This window comes from Microcaecilia unicolor, chromosome 4, assembly GCF_901765095.1.
Source record: "Microcaecilia unicolor chromosome 4, aMicUni1.1, whole genome shotgun sequence".
Taxonomy (NCBI): Eukaryota; Metazoa; Chordata; class Amphibia; order Gymnophiona; family Siphonopidae; genus Microcaecilia; species Microcaecilia unicolor.
Window position 1 is genome coordinate 141,436,019 of NC_044034.1, and position 17,197 is coordinate 141,453,215.

A 17,197-nucleotide genomic window follows, 5' to 3' on the forward strand; every position below is an offset into this window, starting at 1 on the left:
TTTGGTACATCCTTCTATTTTAAAGCACTGAAAGAACCATTTATCTCTGTTTTCGCAGTGATAGTTAATAAATCTTTGCAGGAAGGTGTTATGCTGACATCTTTGAAAACCACCATGGTTCGACCGCTTATAAAATATAAAACATCTGATTATAATGTGGTTGACAACTATAGACCAATTTTCATAACTCCCTTTTTTTTTTTGCCATATTGATTGAAAAGGTGGTTTATGACCAACTGGTAGCTTTCCTAAACGCTCATGAAGTTTTAGACAGGAGTCATTTTGGGTTTAGGAACCAACATACTACCGAGATACTGCTAATTTTCCTTCTTAATTTAGTCAGGATGGGATTTGATAAGGGGACTCGGTATCTGCTGGTTACGCTCAATATCTTGGCTGCATTTGATCCATTAGTCATGACATAATGCTCAATCATCTGCATACGATTGGGCTTGATGGTACAGTTTGGAATTGGTTCAACTCTTTTCTTAGTGAAAGGAAGTTTTGTGTGATGCAAGATAATATTATCTTCTGAATTAGCATGTTCTACTGGTATACCACAAGGATCATGTCTCTTGGCAATACTATTTAATATTTTGTTTGTTGCCTCTACTGTTCAGGACTGAATTTTAGAATTTATGCTAACAATATTCAGTTTTTGTTAAAGTATAGATCAAACATTTGAGATATGATTTTCTATGCTATGATTGTGCTTGACTGCCATTGAGCGATGGATGAAGGAGAATCATTTAAAATTGGTTAAAATCCAAATGTTGTTACTTTCTAGCCATCTGTTACAGGATGCCCCTTCTCGTTTTTAAATGGGAACAATATCTATCCCAATTTTACAGAATATTCATCTTTGACCAAAAAAAACTCATTTTTTTTAAAGTTGAAAACTGTCAGGAAGCTGAAAGATTTTCTTAATGAACATAATTTTCATACAGTGGTACAGAGCGTGGTTTGTCTATATTTTGAATATTTAAATGGACATTTAGTCAGAATTTCTAAGAATTTATTGAAAGCACTTCAGGTGGCTCAAAATGCTACAGCAAGAGTTATCAGTGGATTTTCACATTTTTCCCATATTAAACCAGTATTAAAGAAATTACACTGGTTGCCAATTGAACAGCATGTTCGTTTTAAGATTTTACTTTTAGTTTTTAAAATGTTGAATAATTGTGTCATCAAATTTGAAATTATATCTGCCTCCTAGAGCATGGAGGCCAGCAAATAAGAGATTGTTAGATGCTCCTACTGCCAGTTCTTGGACCCAAGATGTGGTATGATTTACCTTTATATATCTGTGAGATTCAATACAATAGGACAATTTAAATTAGAGCTGAAAACTTCTCTTTCAGCAATTATATGGTAAAAATTTGGAATATAACTGATGAGTAAAATGGATGAGCAGTATGAGTTGGTCAGATTTTGATACTATAGGTTTTATGTTTGTGTTTTAGATTGTATATGTTGTATGTAATCTGCTTAGAATATTAAGATACTGTAACATGGAATATAAATACTTGAATAAATAAATAAATAAGCCTTTTGTGCAAAAACTATTAACGCAGGTCCTGGAGATTCTAAGAAGTTATTTCAACTTGTTGGGAATTTGCTATCATTTCCTGGTGTTTCTGCTTCAGCTGGTAATTCTCAAACAGCAGCCCAGGAGCTTGTCGATTTTCTTTGGAATAAAATTGATTTGGGATGATCTATTAAAAGGTCAGTCTCAAATGCCTACAATACAACAGATAGAGAAATACTGTATGTTGGTCCCTGTCTAGGTGTTACTGCCAACCATGTATGAAATGTTTTTAATCCTATTACTAAGGTAGACGTTAGTTCTTTACTGTCTAAACTTACAAGCACTCACTCCCATACCTAAATTACAAGACTAGATCTGTCTCTTACCTCCAGCTTTAGGCCTATTGCAGGGATTCCTTTATTTACCAAACTGTTAGAGACCTCTATTAGTAAGCAATTATCTCACTATATAGAATTATACTGATGTTTACATTCATTGCAATTTGGTTTTAGAACTCAACATAGTACTGAATCCCTTTTACATGACAACCAAATTTTGCAGTTATTTATGTACAGGTAAATAATTACTTCTGTTACAATATCATATCTCTGCCACTTTTGACTCTGTAGACCATGGATTACTGTTGAGAAAATTGAGTGAACTTGGCTTAGTGGGTCCTGTCCTGAATTGGTTTAGAGAATTGTATAGTGTTTGGAAGAGTGGTGCATTATCTAAGAGTTGGCGCTCTGATTGTGGAGTGCCTCAGGGCTCCCCACTGTTGCTTATGCTGTTTAATCTTTTTATGAGCTCTCTTGGTTCCATCCCTCTTAATGATGGAGAGCGTTTGTTTTCCTATACGGATATCTTAACATAGTAACATAGTAGATGACGGCAGAAAAAGACCAGCACGGTCCATCCAGTCTGCCCAACAAGATAAACTCATATGTGCTACTTTTTGTGTATACCTTACCTTGATTTGTATGTGTCATTTTCAGGGCACAGACTGTATAAGTCTGCCAAGCACTATCCCTGCTTCCCAACCACCAGCTCTGGCACAGACCATATAAGTCTGCCCAGCACTATCCCCGCCTCCCAACCAGCCCCCCTCCCACCACCGGCTCTGCCACCCAATCTCGGCTAAGCTTCTGAGGATCCATTCCCTCGGAACAGGATTCCTTTATGTTTATCCCACGCATGTTTGAATTCTGTTACCGTTTTCCTCTCCACCACCTCCCGCGGGAGAGCATTCCAAGTAACCACCACTCTTTCCGTGAAAAAATACTTCCTGACATTTTTCTTGAGTCTGCCCCCTTCAATCTCATATCATGCCCTCTAGTGCTGGTATGTTCTACTCTGGATGATAGATTTACCCATGAAATCCAACTAAAACCAAAGTGCTCTGGTTTTCTCTTTGCAGACTATCCCTGCTACTATACTACTGGCAAAGGTAGACAAAGGAGTGATACTAGATTCTTCGCTTACTTTTGAATCATAGATCAATAATCTGTGGAGACGAACGTTCTATCCCATGCAACTACTACGCCTGCTCATGTCTTATTTTTTGAGTCACATTTTGTAATATTGATCAGAATGTTAGTGTTGTTCCATTTGGACTATTATAACTCTCTCCATGTTGGACTGAATGCAAAACTTCTGTATAAATTACAGCTGATACAAAGTACAGCAGTGTGGCTGGTCTTTCGCTTGAAAAAATATGATAGTGTTTCTCAATATGATAGAAGACTTCACTGGCTTCTTCTTAAGGAACGTATTGTTTTTAAAACTGTTTGTATGATTTTTCATGTTTTGTATGGTAGTACTTTGGAATTGCTTATTCAGTCTATTTCAGATTCTTTCTTCACCTCCTCCCAGTTGCATGACAGTCTTTTTTATAAAACTTCCTGCATTCAATGGTATACAGCTAAAGCGCCAATTTGAGGCCCTGTTTCCTTTTCATGGAGTTACTATCTGGAAAGCACTCCCTTTGTGCATTCAACTAGAGGTGAATTATATGCAATTGTATAGGAAAGTAAAGACTTTATTTGATATATTTTAGGATATCTTTACTTTTTGAAATTCTGTAATTCCTCATGTTGTTTTGTGAGCTGCCTTGAATTTCACGTTGGGATTAGCACAGTGTACAAATTTCAGATTAGAAAAAAATATTCATATCACAGTCTTTGGATTTACGTTGTACCCAAATATACCAATAATTTCTAGTTATGCAGAATGTGCTCCATATAAGTTGTCTTATGGAAATATTTTAATATTAAACTCAAGTATTTCTTAATATTAAAAAAAAATCATATATCAAATAGGAGCTATGACAAGGCTATATTTATAAGAGAAAGAAGAATGCAATTACAGAACTGATCAATCCATAGAGCAGTACTATAATGCATACACAATGAAACATTTCAGAATATAAAAAACAATTCTGAATAAGCAAATGGTTGATGAGAATTTTTTATGATGGAATATGTATCCAATATTTAAAAAATGTATTTATACTAATATATGGCCTATGTTTACATTTCAACTGGTGTTAGAGAGTTAGGATTATTTAGAATAGGACAATAGGCTAGATCACATTTCTTAATTCATTATTAAGCACATTTTCAGACTGATTTAAACAAACCTATTCAGCTCAGCTATACTAAAACCCTTTCAGAAACTGAAGTAGTGAATTTCACTAGCGAGGTTAGACCTATTCAGTCAGACCACTTAAAAGTAATTAGCACTGAAGCAGTTTAGCTAAAATCCTCAGTTATCACACAGCAGGTCTTGAAAACAATCCACTAGAACTGTTTAGTGGATCTCTAATATGGACATAAACTAATTCAGTAGTTACTAAAACAGTCAGCTAAATTAGCTTGTGTGCATATTACAGAGCTATGGATGCAACTTTATTAATGATTAGCTGCCTAAAGACCAAACACACTTCAGGGCAACTATCACAGGGTTGCCATGAATCCACACTGACTCATGGCACTTAACATCAAAATAATCAGCTGTACTGAAAGGACATCCTAAGAAGGGGGTCAGTTTTCAAAGACTTGATATTTGAGCTCAAGGATTTAGGTGCCTAAGACAGTCCCTTTCAAAAACTATGATTCAGGGACATAACTTCAGGCACCTAAAAAGTGGGTGGCTATAGGGAAAGTAGGGGGAAAAAGTGTCTATGGCTTATTTTCAGTACGAAGCACCAAAAAAAATTCAACCAACAGCTTAAATCTATATAGGTCATCTAGGATGGAAAAGGGATGTCTAAGTCAATACATTTAAAATTTGGAATGAATTTTACAAAAGGCTCACTGAACGTGGAGCCTTTTGTAAAATACATATAAGGGTATAAGAACATATATCTGGCAAGACACTGTAAACCCCCAGGGATGCTCGTGTGTGCTGAGCGCCCTCTTGTGACTCCTGTCCAGCCTCATGTGCTCTCCGCCCGGCCTCACCAGCACTTTGCTTCGGGAAACAACCTGGAAACAAGACTCCTCTGTGACTCCTGTTAATCTGGTCTCTATGTTTGGGGCTCCTCTTTCCCTCAGGGTGACCTCTTCATTAACATCCGGTCATGGACCTGCCTCCCCGCTGTATCCCCTGGTAACAGACCACCTTACCGGTTCTTCTGATGGGGCCCCCTGGTCACCCTTCTTCGGAATATAGCCAGGATTCTTCTTCACTTTCCCCTGCTGTCTTCAGGCTTCAGTCAGTCCAGGTCCCTCCATCTTCTCCTCCAGGCAAGCTCCTCCAGCAGGCTTCAGGCTCTCCAGGTTCCCATCTCTCCTCCCTTCCTCTTCTGGGAGGATGCTATTTATGAGGTGGCCAATAAACCTCTCCACCTCTTTAGACCTCGCCCCACTGGTTCCTGAAAGATCTGGGTCTAGAATTCTCTCTCAAGACCCAGCTATCTCCCGGGAGCTCCCTCTAATGGCCCCTGCAGGTCAATACCCAGCTATCTCCTTGGAGCTCCCTCTTGTGACCAGAATGGGCATTTCCCTGTTTTCAGTTGGAGAGCGCCCTCTGGCGGCCTCCTCAGGGTAGGGCAGTCACTGTGTTTATCACAGCACATATCATCAGAAATCAATTTACAGAAGAAAATGTACAAAAAAAAGAGTGGCATCACTTGGGCTTTGTGTATGTGAGTAGCAGAACTTGAATGGATAAGTGGTCATTTTTTTACTGACTTGTGTAAATAACGGGTTTTGCAAAACTGTACATTCAAGAGGAGCCAGTATGGAGCCAAGCTCCAAAACACAAACATTTTGCATTTCAATGTGGTCTTTAACTCCAGAAAGGTGAGTACTATTTCCCTCTCAAGCTCTCCTCCAAAGCCTAGGTCCAATCAATAAGTTAACACAGTTATTAATGATCCAGAACAAGTGTACATACCAATATTGAAATTTTCCTAGCAATACATGTACTGTCATTGTAATATGGAGTGGAGCAGAATCTTAATGCTTTGAGTAGCAGGCTGAGAACCAGGAAAGACTGGTTCAAATCCCACTGAAGCTTCTTATGACTTAATTTAAGCCAAAGATTTATATTCTGCTTAACCATATAATAATTCAAAATAAATAACAACAAATCCAAACATATCCAAGCACATTACAATAATCATATTTTAGTACACATCAGAATACCAATTTTTCAAATAAAAAAAAATCATAAAACATTTCATATCCAGTTGTCATTTAACAGTGACATTCAAGACACTTAGAGGACCTTTTACCAAGTTGCAGTAAGCACTAAAGCATGCTTACCGCAGCTTAAAATGGCATACCATGGGACGAACCAAGGTGTCCTGCGGTACTTTTGACATGTGTGTATGCTACTGGCATGCTAAAAAATTTCTTTTCACCAAGGAGCGTGTCTGAGGGGGCAGAGAGTGGACATGTGTGCTCTAATCAGCATAACTATATTACCATGCGCTAATTTTTGTTAATTGCCATTCACTAATGGCAACATTGGTGCATGGCCATTAAATCCGAAAATGAAAAAAAATTGAACACTTTCTGGTCACGGCAAAAAGTAGCCACAGTACATGGGAAAACCTGCGTAAGGACATGCTAAGGGCATTTTTTAACACAGCTTTGTCAAAGGGCCCCTTGCTGTGATATAGTTGTAATTCAAAATATTTTTAGTGCACGACAGTTGGCAAATTTGGCAGTTACCACAGGATGCCTAAGCGTGTCCCGCAGTACACCATTTTAAGCTGCGTTTTGTGCCTGTTAGTACTTAACGCAGCTTAGTAAAAGGGCCCTTAATTAAAATTAATCAAGTAAACTCCAGAATATTCTCTACAAGGCCATGTTTTCAAAACTTTTCTGAACAGCCCACACAGAGGTAATTCGCTCTTTGTAGAAGGAAACTCCTTCCACCACTCTGGCCCATTTGCACACTTTTGTAAAAGGAGCTCTTAGTTAAGTGCTCTTGCCCTGACAATCATTCAGTTCATTCTTCACTGTCACAGTATTTGGCTCACTTTGAAGTTGAGCAATTTTTCATATATCATGCAATACTTGAAAAGCATAAATTTCAGTTTAGTTGGAAGTATTAGTTATATATGGGACACAGATCTAGTTTAATGTTACTTCTCCAAATTGCTTAATATTTTCTTAAGTTTCTTTCTGCAAAACTCAAATCACATTACATTTCACTTACCAGTAATACCAGCTTTTGATATTTCTGTTTGATTTCAGTCAGGCTGTCTGTAGATTTTGAATCCAGAATGTTGTACCAGTCCTTGTGTAGCAGATCTTCAAAAGCCATTGTTTAATTACTAAGAAGCCCCATCACAGAAGATCTTGGACAAGGAAACAGAATTCTTTATTATAGCACAATCAAATTGCCAGACTTACCCCCCTGTTTACTGAGCCGCGCTAGCAGCCGTGGTGCGTTAATGCTGACACAGCCCATTCACTTTGATTGGGCTGTGTCAGCATTGCTGCACAGCTTAGTAAACAGGGGGGGTTAGTATACATATAGCAAGATGAGGAAGTTATTGTGCACTATTATTTAACAAATCATCACATAAAATCAATACATTTTGAATGTTTTATATGCATAGAAATACTCACAAATTCAATTTCCAACTATATAATTCTACTTTACAATTCTACTTAAAATTACTAAGCTCTGTTTAGGCTGCTGCTGATCTGTTAATACAGCAGTTATCGCACATTACTAGCTAGATGGAAGAAGGTGGAGAATGGGCAAGGACTGCATCTTACAGCTAACAAAGAGGTAGTTACTGTGGGGTCAATATTTAGAACAATTTAACTGGCCAAAAACAGCCGCTGACTGGTTAAATTGCTTGTTCAGGGCTATTTGGTCATTTTTAGCATCACTTAACCGGCTATCACCACTGATGGTTAGTGCCTAAGTGAAAAACATTTATTTTAGGGACATTCTGGTGATAAGAGTCAGCACTTTACTAGCCAGGGTAATCGCATAAATGGGACACTGCATAAAAGTCAGTCCTATCTTTATGCAGTAACCTATGACCAGTTAAATGCTGAATTTCAACTTAACTGGCTATATATTAGCCAGCTCCGCAAAAAACAGATATTCATTGCCGAAGACCAAAGATGGCCCAGCATTGAATATCTGGGAATATGCTGCTGGCGGTCAGCAAAACACTCACCACAGCTGGCTGACTACTGACCCCTGCGTGTTTACCATTAACAGAACAGATAATGTGGCACAATTTACATCACTTAATAGGTGTCTCTGCATTACCTGTGTGGGTGCACACCTACAGGCCTTTCTCTTGAGGGAAGAGACAGCTGTGGGGTGGTATGATACTACTATTACTAATCATTTCTATAGTGCTACTAGATGTACGCAGCACTGTACACATCATATGCAAGTAATTTCTCTGTCCCTAGAGGGCTCACAATCTAAGTTTTGGTACCTGGGGCAATGGACAGTAAAGTGGCTTGCCCAAGGTCACAAGGAGCTGCAGTCAGTGGGAAAAGAACCCATGATGCCAGGATCAAGGCCCGCTGCACTAACCATTTGGAGTGGAACGGGTAGACATGAATCGCTTATTTACTCTTTACAAAAATACTAAGACTAGGGGGGGCACGCAATGAAGCTACAAAGTAGTAAATTTAAAACAAATCAGAGAACATTTTTCTACACTCAACATGTAATTAAACTCTGGAATTCATTGCCAGAGAATGTAGTAAAAGCAGTTAGCTTGGTAGGGTTTAAAAAAAGGTTTGGATGACCTCCTAAAGGCCAAGTCCATAAACCATTATTAAAATGGACTTAGGGAAAATCCACTTCTTATTTATAGGATAAGCAGCATAAAATGTATTGTAGTGTTTTGGGATCTTGCCAAGTAATTGTGACCTGGATTGGCCACTGTTGGGCTGAATGCAGTGACGATCCTAGGTCAGTTGCCACCCGGGGTGGATCGCCGATGCGCACCCTTCCCCCCGCCCCCCCCCCCCCCGGCGCATCAACCCCCCCCCCCCCCTTCGGTTGCATTCTTAGCTGCTGGGAGCTGCCGTGCGGCTCTCGGCTCTCTCTACCCCGGAACAGGAAGTAACCTGTTCCAGGGCAGAGGGAGCAGGGAACCAGCGCGTCAGGTTCTCAGGTTCAGAGCCCGTGGGGCCGGGCTCTGGAGCAAACGTGAGCCCTTGGGCTGCTGCCGAGGAGCGACAGCAGCAGGCAAAACCCACCAACCAACACTGGGTAAGCACACCGGCAGGGACTGTAGGCACTGCCCAGCGAACCAGAACACATGGACAAGAATCCCCCGGACTGGAGGACACAGGACTGGAACACACGCCGGACCGGAACACACTGGACTGGAGCACACCAGACTGGAACACACACCGGACCGGAACACACTGGACTGGTCCGCACAGCTTCACCTGTGCTTAGCTACTAAGCCCCCCAGGAGTTGAGCTTCTGGGTTCGAGTAGCCGACAGGACTTACTGGATACCGGGTGACATAGGGACCAGGACTGGAAACAGAAGTGCTCCTAACCCTAAACTGATCTACGTGCTCCCAAGCCCTAAACCAGCAGGAGTATTCCTAACAGTAAACTGACAAAAGGACTTCCTAAGCCCTATACTAAACAGGAGCTCCTAAGCCCTGCTCAAGAAAGGGACTTCCTAAGCCCTAAACTAACAGAGCAGGGAACTAAACACAAAGCTAACACAGGTGCTACTAAGCACCAAGCTACAAGCAGAGCTCTACACTAATAAGCTAAACACAAAACTACCAAGCTACCTAAGCCCTGCTCTAGCAAGCTAGATACAACTAACAAGGTGCTTCCTAAGCACTACTCTGGTAAGCAACCAGAAGAGCTCCTAGCACTAAAAGGGAAGACAAGGGAGCCACAAGGAAAACCAGGAAAGCTAACACATAAGCCAAAAGTGATTCTAAATCACCAAACACCAACAGCAAAGACTGCAATGCTCCCACTAGCATAAACCCAGAAGTACTTCTAACAGCAAACTCTGCAGTGTTCCTAACAACACCAAACCCTGAAGTACTTCTATCAGCAACAGAGCTTCCAAAGCCCTACACACAGCAATGCTTCCAAAACCAAGAGGGAACAGCAGGGGAACCAAAAGGGAAAAGCAGGAAAGCTAAACACACAGTCACCAGTGCACACTGCACTAACACTAACCTGGACCTTAGCAAAAGCAAGCAGGGAAACTAGACACAACGTCAGAAGTGCACACTGCACCACCCTACCTAAAGCAAACACCACTGTTGCAAAAGGCCCTGAAGGAAACAACACCACTTCCTTATCAAGGCCCTCCCTGATGATGTCACACTCCCTAGACCTAGGCAAAAGCACACTGACCCAGAGAGGCCCAACCCACACCAATGCAAAACCGTGAAACACTTGAAGCCAGTACACCCAAAGAGAGGTATAGCAACTCAGGCAACACACAGCTGTAGTAAAGTAAAACAATTAACCCCATGCTGCTGGAAGCTGCCAGCACAGAGAGACAGAGCCAGCTCAGAAAGGACAGAGAAAAGAAACAGAAGCCAGCTAAGAAGCTGACCCCCAGGAAAGAGGTAAGTTTGAGAGGGGTTCAGACCCCAATCATAACACAGCGGAGCCGACAGGTGCGCGGCTACTCTCTGTACCCCTCCAGCGGCGTGCACCAGGGGCGGACTGCCCCGCCCTTGGTACACCACTGGCTGGACCTTCGGTCTGTCCCAGTATGGCAATACTTATGTACTTATGTATAAATTCATAAAAGCCCTTCTACACATGGAAATCATGGTTTAGGTACTGAAAACGCTTTATAAACATCATAATGTTGACCCTGAAAGAAAGCTGAAAAGAAATTGGATGATCTAAATTACTCTCTCTTGTTGATGGTCCCCCTGAAGAAAAATTATATTCTCTGGTGGGACAGTGTTGTAGGGGTAGTTCCCTGGATCTCACCTTTTGTTAGGCCATGAACTATCTTTTCTGAAACATCATGGATTCAGCATTTCTTCCTGCCATGGCTGTGCTAGCAGACTTCAAGGACATGGTGTTTACTTGAATTTGCTCTCCGCTTTATCTCCTGGGAAGCTGCGGAGGACAGAGCTTCACAGACACAGAGTCTCCAGTATCTTGTTTGAACTGTGAAGGAGTTGCTGTAACTGACCTCTTACAAAGTAATCCACTCCGAACCTCTACAGGTGTGAGCAGAATATAAATCTCAGGTAAAGTAAATGTATGCAGTGTAACATATGAATGAGGATGAGGTCATGCAAGTTGTTTACCTTGGTGGCGAGACTACAACTGATAAGGTGGTCATTTTGGAAGCTCAAGGCCCCTCATTGTATACTGTATGTAATCTGTGGCATAAGCAAACGGTTCCTGATAGGTCCACAATTGTCACCTGGGGACCCGGAGGACAGTGCTGACCCAGGACGGAGGGAGAGATTTTGGCTAGCAAAAGAGAGAAGAGTAGAAGATCTGATGGTGTATGCATCTCTCTCTGAGGAGTGGGACTGAATTGCCCAAACACCTGTGAACTGTATCTCTCTGTGCTCAGTGCAGCACAAGGAAGGATTCTCAAGCAGTTTTGCGGCTTCCCAAAGACTGAGTATCCAGCTGCTATCTAGAGCAAGGACATGGGACTGTACCTGATACTGTCAGAGGGCACACAGGGAATTTTGCTAGAGTCCTGAATAGGAGCCAATACATCACCATCTGTACGCTGAAGCTGCGGACCACAAGTGTGAGAGAAAGGGTTATTCTTTTATGGTTCAGGGTTAGCCAGTTTGTGGTCTTTGCCTGTAAAGAACAGGTATATTGCACAGCCACATGGTCATTAGCCTAACCTAGCTGCTAAGTAGGTAATTTCTTCTCAGGATAAGATTGAAGTTGTATAATCTCACTCACACACACACACACAATATATATTTGTGTATGTGAAATCATCAGTATTTTGTGCTCACTATATAAAGTTTGTATGTTTCCTAGCTAGGACCCCATAGCCACTTTACGTACTCTCATATCCCTAGCCAAACATGTCCACTGTAATTGCTATCTGAGTGACTACCTGTCTCTAGTAGTGCCTATAGTGTGTTGCTGTGTGTGTTTGCGGGAAGCTTGTACTGTGCTGGAGTTCAGGACAAAGTTTAAAGGCTGCATCTGTTTTGTGCTTAACCAGAGAATTTTGGTTTTCTGTGCTATTAATCCAGCCCCTTCCCTGAGCACTAAATGGCTGTTTTACCAAAGCTTCGCATGTGCTAAGTGCCACATGGCCATGGCCATTAGCACACATTAACTTTAGTAAAAGGGCCCCTATATTCACTAAAAAATTATTTTTAAAATACAGCAGCAGAAAGATTTTTCAGAAAAGAGAGGATCTCAATGCTGTAGCAGTCCTACCTTCATTTTTAGGAGGTAGGATAGGGACATTATTTTTCAACCCTTCCTCCTCAACTTCGCCCGTTCATGAGCCAGGCTGTAAGACCAAAGTGGGAGGGCTCTAGCATCTGAACTGGGACCTGAAGAAGCAGATCTGGAATCTGAGGAAGATGTAATGGGCTGTCCACCAACAAACAAATCAATCCACATACCACGGACGGGAAGGCCCATCTAGAGCTACCAGAATCACATGACCCGGATGAGCCTGAACCCACCAAAGTAACCTGCCGATCAACAGCTAGGGCGGAAAGACTTACATAAGGACATTGTCTGGCCAAAACTGAAGAACAGCATTGAGGCCATCCGAACTGTGCTCTTGTCATCTGCTGAAGAAACGAACACCCTTGGCATTGTCGGCAGTCGCCATCAAGTCCATCGCTGGGATCACCCAATGCTGAACAATCTGCTGGACCAGTCTTGGGAACAGTGTCCACTCACTGGGATCTAGAGTTGTCCGATTGAAAAAGATCCATTGAAAGCTGCAGGAGATGAATCTCGGCCCAGCGAAGGAAGAGTCTCCGCCTCCCAAGCCAACTGCCAAGCTCCCCCTTGACGATTGATATAAGCAACTGTTGTCACGTTGTCGGAGAGAACTTGCAACAGTTTCCCCAGAAGGGGGGTTTGGAACGCCAGTAACACCACGCATACTGTCCGGAGTTCCAAGAGGTTGATGGGCCACAAGGCTTCCTCCTTGGACTAACAGCCCTGTCGGTAATGGGAAAGGCAGTGAGCCCCCCACCCTGAGAGGCTGGCATCAGTAATCACTACTGTCCAGGCCAGTGTCACTAGAGAAACACCCTGTCTCAAAATATCCGCCTGCAACCACCACTGCAGACAGACGCACCAAGGGCTGCCACGGTAGGCGCATCTCGTAGTCCTCCAAAATGAGAGGCCAGTGACTTAACAGGGACTACTGTAAAGGTCTCATGTGCGCCCTCGCCCATGGTACCACCTCCAAAGTCGCTGCCATCGACCCCAGAACCTGGACATAAGCCCAAACCTGTGGAGTCTGGTTTGCTCTGTGCAGATGAATCTCCTGGAGCTTGAGGCACCTCTGCTCTGTAAAGAACATCTGGCCTCAGGCCATGTGGAAAAGCACCCCCAAATACTCCAGGGACTGCATGGGTACCAGCTGACTTTTGTCCATGTTGATCACCCAGCCCAAGGATTGGAGCAGTGCCATGACCTGTGCCAAGCAGACCTGCTCCTGTCCTGAGCAGAGGATGCCCGAATCAATCAGTCGTCCAAGTAGGGGTGAACTTGAATCCCCTTGCGCCTCAATGCCGCCGCCACCACCACTACCAACTACTATCACCTTAGAAAAGGTGCACGGAGCTGTGGCCAAGTTGATGGGCAAGGCCCAGAACTGAAAATGCTGGCCCAAGACTGCAAAGCACAGAAATCGCTGATGAGGCTCCTAGATCGGGATATGGAGGTAAGCCTCTCTGTGATTGAGGGCAGTGAGAAACTCCCTCAGCTAAACTGCCGCAATGATGGAGCGGATGGTCGCCATGCGAAAGTGACGAACATGGAGGGACTGGTTGATGCGGAGATCCAGAATTGAATGAAAGGAAACTCCCTTCCACGGAACTATGAAATAAATGGAGTAACATCCGAGTCCGCATGGTTACCATTGTTCCCATGTGTAGTAGCTGTTGCAGAGTAGCGCACACAGCCACAAGGGCAAACGCAGGTGATCAAGCTCATCCTGCTCTAAAGGGTAAAGGCATGACATCGCTTTGGCAACCCTGAGACCCACATCAGGTGTAGCCACTGATTCGAAATGAGTTCCTGAATGGCTTCATGCACAGGAAAGGAGGTTAGCTGCTGTCACGACTGTGGTCATGACTCCTCTTTTACTCACCTTATTTCCCGATGTTCAGCTTCCAAGATGGCTCCTGTCTGTCCAGCTTCCAAGATGGCTCCTGTCTGTCTCTCCTGTGTGCTCCAAGCCTCTCTTTGGTGTATGTTCCCTGCTCCTGTCCTGCAGTAGGTGACATCATCAGTGAGAGTCTTTATAAGGAAGTGGTGTACTTGCATTCAGGGCCTTTGCATCTCCAAAGGTCGAGGTTAGTTTGAATGCAGTTTGCATTTCTGCCTTGCTTCTAGTTGTTGTGCCTGTGGAACTTCTGTTTGCTCTTGTCTAGAGTTCTGTTCTCTGTCTGTGTTTGTCAGCTACTGGAGCTTCAGCCATTGCTCTGCTCTCTGTCTGTGTTGGTCAGCTACTTGCACTTCAGCCTTGTCATGTCTGCGTGCCTGTGGGCACCTCTGTTTTGATTCCAACCCTGTCTACTTTTGGCTTTCTTTCACTCCTGTCTGAGAACCCTGAATCCTTTGTGCTTAGCACTGCAGCCTTGTTCTTGTCTGGGTGCCTGTGGGCACCTCTGTCTTGATTCCAACCCTGTCTGCTTTTGGCTTCCTTTCCCTCCTGTCTGAGTACCCTAATCCTGAACCCTGTTTCAGTCAAGCTTGTTTCCGATACCCTGTCTGAGTCTCCTGAATCCAGAAGTCCAGAACCCTGTTTTAGTCAAGCTTGTTTAGAGTCCTGTGTTCGGTGTGAGAATCCTGTTTGTCCAGTCTGTCTGCAGGCTCAGTCCAGTAAGTCCTGCTGGCCGCCTGCACCTGGGGCTTAACCCCTAGGGAATGGTGGTCAAGCACAGGTGAAGACCAGCTTCTCTGTCCTGCTTATTCCCTGCTTGCCTACCGCTGTAGTTCCAGACCTGTGGTTCCAGTTCGGTTGTTCCAGCTTTGCCAGTCTACAGCTTCTCCTGCCTTGCTTGTTACCCAGTCCTGGTTGGGGGTCTTGCCTACTGCTGCTGCTTGTCGGCAGTGGTCCAAGAGTTCACGTAGCTCCAGTGTCCGAGAGCCTGAGACTGCGACAGCTGCAGAAAGCGTATCCTGCAAAACAAGGTCTCGAGCACTCTGGTGATAAAGGTGATAAAGGAAGGTAATTCTTCCTTATAAAAGACCCTCACAGTCATAGGGTCATCAGCCTCAAGCTGCTACTCCCTGTCTTCCAGATCTACCAGCCCCGAGACAGCCAGAGAAATAGAAACCCCGCCCAGCTCAGAGGGTCCCGGGGAAGCAGGGGCTTCTAAATCATCCCGACTCGGATCTCCAGCACCCCCACTTGGAAGAAGGCACCACGTGGTCTACAACTGGATCCTGCACAGTCCCAGAACGGAGAAAAGAAATCCCAGTCACGTATCTCTTCATTAAATATGCCCTATGAAGCAGCAAAATGAAGTCGGGTAAAAAGGAATAATCTGACCCCTCCCCCCCCCCCCCCCCCCACGGAGAAAACCCCTAACGGCTCTTCAGCGCTACCTGGAACTGCGGGCACAGAATAGCTGCCTCAAAAGTTGCAGAGGAGGTGCAGCGGCCACGGGAAAAACAGCAGTAGGAGAAAGAGAGGCGGTAGGCCCATCAGGAAGAGTCTGGTGCACTTCCCGCACACGGGGAAGTCCTATGTCAATATCACCGCCACTTCCCTCAAGCGAATCTGCGCCCACACACCCCACTGAACAGAGTCCCAACGCTGCTCGTCGCTTCCCGCAGCGTTTTACAAGCTCAGAAGTCATAAGGATAGAAAGAAGAAATCAGAACACTCACCAAAGCAGGAAGTCAGCTGAGTCAGCAGCCCAAGAGAAAAGCAGGGCTGCACGGCAAGGCTCTCCTCTTACTGCCCCTTAGCATAATGTGCCAGACCCAACAATGGAGGCTGCAAACTTAGCACTCCGGTCCACAAAATATCTCCGGGTCAGAAGATTTTTTTTTTAAGCTGCACTGTTTCTTGTTGTCAACAAAAAAACGCTTTTTTTTTTTTTCAAATGAAGCAGTCTGTGAGGAAGGAGATGGCGGGAAGCCAAAAGAGAGGGATAAGGGGTGGGGTAGGGACCTAGGGTGACTAGGTGTACCCCCAAAGCTGGCACCGCACAGCCAGTTACCCCCAGCTCCACTGAATCAGCAAAGCCAGAACAGGAGTCCAATGAAGCCAGGAGCCTGAGGACTCATCCGTTCGCCTGCTGGAGATACTGACTAGCCAGGAACCAGGACGTGCTACTTCACATTGTACAAGTTTGTACTCTCTATCTCCACCTGCTGGCAGACGAACACAACCCACAGGTTTCTGGAATCATCTGCTGCTGACGCTAAGGAATGCGGTACTTAGAAGTAGTTCCTTAAAATACCTATACTTTCTTATATTTTCAAAGAAGAGGGAGACATGAACAGCGATTATATCCATGGCTACATCTCTAACAGAAGCTTATTGTAGTTTCTAAGTTTATCATACAGTGGATTACTCTAAACATTTAATGGAGCAAGGACGGGCAAACATCCTTTTGAAGAACACACACATTATAGCAAGAATGTATGTTCACGTATGCTACCTCCTTCTCTTTCATCAGCACTCAGCTTTGGAACTCTTTGCCAAAGACCATTAAAACCATCACCAACCATCTAACTTTCAGGAAATCTCTAAAGACCATGTTATTTGGAAGTGCTTATCCCACTGCCTCTGCATGTGTCTCCACTGTTGGAAGCGCATCGATCTAGAGACATTTTGGACACATTCCCCTTCCCTCCAGGTTTCCCTAATCCTTCCGTCCATTCCTACTCTTCCCCAATATCTCTTGTAGGTTATTCTGCTGTATTAGCTTCATTTTACTGCATTGGCGTCTGCCTCTGTGGTCCGTTGTAAGCCACATTGAGCCTGACACTGTTGGGAAACTGTGGGTTACAAATGAGATAAATA

At 43.7% G+C, this 17,197-nt stretch overlaps 1 protein-coding gene across 2 annotated transcripts in view; it reads right to left on the minus strand.

Moving 5' to 3' along the window:
• The window catches only part of DNAJC24 (DnaJ heat shock protein family (Hsp40) member C24), a 116,490-nt gene that overhangs the window by 81,753 nt on the left and 17,540 nt on the right, over nt 1-17,197 (minus strand). For both annotated transcript variants that reach the window (XM_030200680.1, XM_030200681.1), the window contains exon 2: nt 7,199-7,340. In XM_030200680.1, coding sequence (XP_030056540.1) covers nt 7,199-7,306 — 108 coding nt within the window. In that variant the 5' untranslated portion in view covers nt 7,307-7,340. The remainder of the gene's footprint in view (nt 1-7,198; nt 7,341-17,197) is intronic.